Source organism: Diadema antillarum, unplaced genomic scaffold (assembly GCF_040938485.1).
Source record: "Diadema antillarum isolate AM-2024a unplaced genomic scaffold, OU_Dant_1.0 seq00001274_RagTag, whole genome shotgun sequence".
NCBI lineage: Eukaryota > Metazoa > Echinodermata > Echinoidea > Diadematoida > Diadematidae > Diadema > Diadema antillarum.
The window spans coordinates 134,233-140,740 of NW_027272055.1; the positions used below are offsets into that span (position 1 = coordinate 134,233).

The 6,508-nt window shown below is 36.9% G+C and overlaps 1 protein-coding gene across 1 annotated transcript; it reads left to right on the forward strand.

Moving 5' to 3' along the window:
* The first annotated feature begins 601 nt into the window (after positions 1-601).
* On the forward strand, positions 602-4,143 carry LOC139745529 (RIIa domain-containing protein 1-like). Its single transcript, XM_071655920.1, has 3 exons — positions 602-997; positions 2,832-2,908; positions 3,681-4,143. Exons 1-3 carry the CDS (start codon positions 902-904, stop codon positions 3,823-3,825), a joined length of 318 nt encoding a protein of 105 aa, XP_071512021.1. The 5' UTR covers positions 602-901; the 3' UTR covers positions 3,826-4,143.
* Positions 4,144-6,508: the final 2,365 nt, after the last annotated feature.

A 6,508-nucleotide genomic window follows, 5' to 3' on the forward strand; every position in this document is an offset into this window, starting at 1 on the left:
TCTCGGTCATTCCGCCAAAGTATGATCATAACTGCCCAAATTGTAACAAAAAATACTCACTTTATTCACTTCTAGGATCCTAAATATTCATAAACGATGGGTATCTGTAAACAAGAAGAAAAAATCACTTAGATCGTCGCTGGTTGCTATGAAACGCAACCCGAGAGTCAAGTCAACAGTTAGAATTGTATTCAGACCCTATTACCCTTTGTTTTACAACGCTAAAAAATGAATCGAATTCTTCCTCGTTTTATTGTTTTCTTTTGAGACATTTATTGAATATGATAATAAATAGTGGCGATGACTTATAATTTAGTAATGATAAGAGTTATATATGTAGGTGTCTCATTTTATGTTATAAATTTGATTCATTAGTGTCAGAGCAATAGACTAATCTATGCTTCGTACTGTTTATCACCTTCAGTCTATCTTGCGCGCAACTAGCAGCTGAGCCAGGCCTGAAGTAAGCGACTTAAAATGTGACTCGTGTTGTATTTATGTTGACCTCGCTGCAGCAGATAGTCCGTCGTAGGCATGCATTGCATGATGTGTGTGTTGTGTGCGGAACTTGTGTAGCTGGCCTCTGGATTCAGACGGAACAAGAAGAAAACAGGAGGGCAGATGTCACTTCAGATGTCTGCTGTAAATACGGATTTTTAGATTAAATGAGACTCTTTGAGAAGAGTTGAAGATTACCGGAAACATCAAGCAAGCGTACGATTACAGTTATCGTGACTATTTGTCACATTAATTTAGGTCGAGTTAATCTTTGTTGCCAATGTTGGTATTGTGATTTGTAAAGCCGAGCTCGCCTATCTTCACACACAGCACTAACACTAACAGTTGCCAGGTAGCAGATTCCGAAACTTTAGCCGCAGATTCGAGGCTAGGATTAAGAATCATGGCGGTTCCAAACCACAACCCACCTCAGGGAATGGAAGGATATGATTTTGGTGCTCTGAGTCCAGAACAGCAGGAAAAACTGAACAATTTTAAGGTGAGGCTGACTAAGTAATTGGTTATGACTTGTGATGCCTTGATCAGATTCAGATTCAGAGCATACGCAGTCTACTCGGAACATGCGGAACAAGAAAGCCGGAGGGAAAAGGCCAAAGGATCAGGAGCAACGGCAATCGTCGTCATGGCACAGGCGGCGACGCAGAATGGATGGCACTAGTCTTGCAATGCAATGTTTACATCATCGTGATTATTACCCCTTTTCTTCTTGCAGTAGATTTTGTCTATCTAGATCAATTCGTAATTCCATTCTGCGCATAAACTTAAGCAGAAAATGGTCATTTGTAACCTACCAACTAAAAGGCATTTTAGTTTGTTATGATATTAAATCACTGAGGGAGCTGACCTACAGTTGTAAGTGAGATAAGCATCTGTGATGTGATGATTATTCGTGTGATTCTTACCTAACAGTTTTTAATATGATTTACTGAGTGATAGTAAATGGTGCTTGCCATTGGCATGCACCTGACACGAGAGTGCAAAAGAAAAAGGCTGTTATCAACTATTGCATTCAATACAAAACAGTGAACATGGTAAAACGGTTGCCTGCTATTGTAAAAATGTCAACTGACGGTTGTTGAGAGACTACATTGTACCTGGTACGTGTATTCTGTTCTGGTTACCTGATGTAAATGCAAGTTCATTCTTTGTTTGAACATGATTTCCATGAATTGCTCATCGTGCAAGCTTCCTATAAATGCAATGCCACTTTGAAAATGAGTGCAATGCCTAACCATCTGAGAAAAACAAACTAGGTCATGAGCTGATTACGAACTGGCTTAATTAAGTTATTGCCTGCCTTTATGTTAAAGTTTCAAACTCAATACTTCTTTTATCATATTTTTGTGGAAAAAAAAACTTAACTCTGAACCAGTTGGAATTGAAAGCACATTGAAATTCTCTACGAATAGAATCTAAAACCAAAAGCTCTCTCATCCGTATGTGGTCTGATTTGACTACTATTTAGAACATGTAAAAGGATCTTGTTTGTATACAGCTTTAGTATGCTGTAATTACCAATGCAGGGCTGCACACTAACCCATCTTTTCTTTTGGTCCGACTTGTCTGTCTGACCAGTAGGTGCCCAGTTTGTCCATCTTTTACTGGTCCATTCCTGAAAAAAAAGTTACTGGTCCGACAGTGATGTTTACTGGTCAGGGACCGTCGCGTCGGACCAGTGGCAGTGTGCAGCATCGACCAATACCAATACACTAATACAATACACCCCATGGTGGCCTGTACTTATCAAATGAAGAAGAATAGGGAAAACTTGCTATTGTATTATTTATTGTTATTATTCATCACTGTTAAAGATGGAAGGAAATGTATCCATGCTGCTTTCTTCATCTTGTGTCTCTAGAGCAAGTCCACTTAACCTTGACAAAATAATGCTTCAATTGGCAACAATCAGAACATTCTAGTGATTACAGTACTCTTGAGTATTACCATGTACAGTATGAGTGGAAGCCAGAATGCGGCATTTAGTAGTCTACTCCACATCTACTATAAATGTGCTATCTGCTTGTTTTGTCGTTGTTGAGGATGCGTCTCTAGAATTGTGAAATCCTTGCAACCCCCACAAAGTTGTCTAATAGTAATATACAATTGTACATGTATTTCTATTTTTGGTCATATCTCTTCAATTGTAAATTTATCCATCATGACTTCTAAGAATGATCAGTTTTATGGATATCGAAAAGGAAAATATGTCTTGATATGATGATGGAATTCTGAGACCTTATTTACATCTACTTTCATTGAAACTTCTGCATTTCTATCTCTAAAATGGTAATCATGTTTCGCTCTTCTTACAGATGCAGACACGTGTTGCAAACGAAAAATACCTGAGAGACCATCCCGAGGTGGATCTACTCTTGGCAGGCTTTCTAAGGTATGTTGGTCAAAGCCTAAAGGTCAAAGGTGAAAGATTTGTCTTGCTCTGATTCTGAAAGATACAGATCAGAATGCGGGCTTGTCAGTAATGTAGAGAAATAGTACAAAAATGATGGAGTGTCAAAATATTTTAAGAACTCATCAGAAGAGACCCATAGTGTAATTCAGTGACTTGGACAAGATTTGATATTTTTTGTAACCCTGGTGTGAAAAAGCATACATATTACATATACATACATATACAAATATTACAGTAGACCTGTGTTACAGAAGAGTGCAAACACTCAAAAGAGCCTGCTCTATAAGCATAAATTTACTATAACCCAAACTACATTTATACATACAGTGTAGTTTGCTTTTGTTATTTGTATTGTTATTATTGATATTATTGTTATTATTATTATTAGTACCGGTAGTAGTACGGTAGTACAAATTGTACATGTAGTAGTAGTAGTAGTAGTAGTAGTAGTATTGTCATTATCATTATTGTAAAGTATTCTTTTATTTACGTATTGTTGATGATTTGCTTGTTGCAAATGGCTCATACATCTAACACTGTGAATAGATAGAGAAAAGAAAGACAGGTATGACTGTCTTTTACATGTCCTTGTATTAGAATTCTTGAGTGTGAATTAATGTTAATTAACTGATGTTGAGATTTTATCCAAACCGTTTAAACATGATAATGTATGCTACATGCAGGCCTGCTTTCAGCAAGAAAGTAATAAGTACAGTGTACATGTTACCTGTGATCTGCCTCTGTCTTGCAGGGACGTCCTGAGCAGGCGGCCTGAAAATATTCAGGATTTCGCCGCAGACTGGTTCACGAAGCCGCAGCTGTCAGAAAACATCCAACATCAACTGGAGAAGCGGGACTCTTCACTCAGGGACCAGCGATTCCAAAGAAAACTCTGATTAAATGTTTGAAATATAGTGCCCTTAGTTCCCTTGTTGCTGTTTTTGGTTACATGTATATTTATGTTCACAATTGTTGTGTACCCAAACCTATGTAGTACTCATGCAGAATCTTTGGCGTCTATCACAGCACAGTATTCTAAAGTTCCTACTCTACTTTTGAAAAGGAGCCATGTATTGATAACATTGTTGTAAGTCATTTGGTTTGATAAAGGGGCATAATGAGAAAATTCTTAGGGAAATGTTGGGTCATTTGTACAATCTGCCATACCAGCTGCTGTAACTGAGAATGTGACATTTTGAGGCTGAATTCATTAATACTTGGAGAATTCAATCAGCAAATGAATAGTCTCTCCAAAGATACTTTGTGTTATTAAAGGACAAGTTCACCTTCATAAACATAAGGATTGAGAAAATGCAACAATATTAGTAGAACACATCAGTGAAAGTTTTAGGAAAATTGGACAATCGATGCAAAAGTTATGAATTTTTAAAATTTTTGTGTTGGAACCGCTGGATGAGGAGACTACTACAGCTTGTGAGTCATATGCGTACAACAGTATAAAGAAAATATAAAAGAAAATTCAACATATTTTCACTTTTTTCGCATAATAAAAGAGCAATTGACTTGCCTCTTTCTAAAGGCAGTGGGAATAATATTACCCATAACATTTATCGGTAACGAGTCAGGGGAATGTGTACTTTTTTCAAAAGATGGAATTTTGTGAAATTCTCTTTATATTTTCCTTATATTGTTGTACGCATGTGACATCTAAGTTATTCATACACTGCAGTAGTCTTCTCATCCAGCGGGTACTGCACAAAAACTTCCAAAATTCATAACTTTTGAACGGATTGTCTGATTTTCCTCAAACTTTCAATGATGTGTTCTACTAATATTGCTACATTCTCTCAATCCTTATGTTTATGAAGGTGAACTTGTCCTTTAAAGATATTTACATTTGAATCATAAGAAGACTTTGTCAATGTGTGTTCCGTATCTTGAACCATAAAATCGTAGTTCCTTGCTTAATTTAGGTACATGCATGTCATTTCTCAGGATTTTGCACTTTCTTATTGCTGTAATGCACTGTCTCTATAGATGAATAGAGATGTCATCCCTGATCAAGTAAACTTGTCCCTAATGGAGCTTATTGTCTAATGAAAGAAACTTTCTCTTGCCCATGTATTCAGTTCAGTCAATTCCATGTGCATCAAAATATAGGTGTTGGTGAATTAGATGCAACGTTTAGAAAAAAAAAAGTGTTGACTGTAATTTCTAGAATTAACAGGTACGCATTGTAAATGTAACTCAATGTAGGGCAGACTTTGTATACATGTATTATGCTCAAAGTTCAGTGATACAATGTACATTGTATCATAAGTGAAGCATTCAGATTTGCCACAAATTATCTTCTCTGTATGATTGCTGGAAACTGAATATCTGATAGGTAATGAATAAGATATGAAAGATGAAATTAGATAGAAAATACTTCAGATAAGCAGCTTGTAATAATTTATATCTAATTCAGACACCATTGTTTGGTGGCAGATGCAATTGTATGGCTCTGAAGCTTCACTGCACATTAGGTTTGTGCCATGTGGTGTGGTATTGGTAATGAAGTGTTGTTAATTGTAGGTGGTATATGTTGTAGCAGTCTACACACTATATAATCATCACCCTTTGAGACCAAAGCTTTCATGCTAGTAATGTGAAGTTTAACTTTTCAAAATATTTAAGTCTCTGTTTTTGTTTTGTTTCCTGTTACTTCTTCATTGATAAGGCTTAAGAGCAAACTTGTTGATTCTTGATTGAAGGGCTGATTGATTGTAGATTGTGAAGACGCGAAGGACTTTTTCTTCTTCCAAGACTGTATGTACTGGGTTTCTTGTACTTGCCTCAACAATACAAACTCTGTAAGTTGGACTTGTCTACCCTAACTTCTGCTTCAAGGGAAAGAGTCCATACAACTGTAGGATGTAGGCATGTTTTTGACTTGGGCGAGGTTGACTGGGAGAAGATGACCCATGGGAGGTCGACCTGCCCCCAGTCTGTCTTGGATGTTCTCTTTGCTACAGTGGATAAACTCTCTGAAAAAAGCTACTGGGAGAGTAACTCCCATCAGATATGCAGTGAAGAGAGAATTGCTTTTACGGGTCAGGCTGTTTCAAATGAGATACACTGTAGAGCTGATTTGTTCCATATGGAGAAAGCTTCAGTAGAGGTTACCAGTATAGACTTGCTAGTGCATGCATCGTGCGCAAATATACTCCACTTCAGTCGTGCCTTACTACATACAAAGTATTTAGATAGATTTTTCTATATGTGTGTATGCTGTTTTTGCTGATTTATTCCTTTCTTTTGTGTATGTCTTTTTTGTTGTTGGTCTCTTTTGATATGCATTTACTCTGTGCACCAGTGTCACAGCTTGTTTTGTTTGGTTGTACTCAGCAGATCTGTAGCTGTATATTGATTGCTATTCAAAGTTGGAGTATTTAGTTTCATACATCGAATATGAGGGTACAGCATGTCTATAGTGTTTGCTCTTTCATATGCAGCTCAGTGAATAAAAGGATCGGGGGAAAAGTAACCAATGACATGTGTTGTACCTTAAAAGCTATGGGCTCAAAGTATATAGACTTTGATTATTCATACTGTAGTACACATGACAAAGAAACTGCT

Coding starts and splice junctions, on each gene's coding strand:
- LOC139745529 (XM_071655920.1), top strand. CDS start 902: ATGGCGGTTCCAAACCACAACCCACCTCAGGGAATGGAAGGATATGAT. Junction 998..2,831: donor AAAAACTGAACAATTTTAAG/GTGAGGCTGACT, acceptor CTCTTCTTACAG/ATGCAGACACGTGTTGCAAA. Junction 2,909..3,680: donor CTCTTGGCAGGCTTTCTAAG/GTATGTTGGTCA, acceptor TCTGTCTTGCAG/GGACGTCCTGAGCAGGCGGC.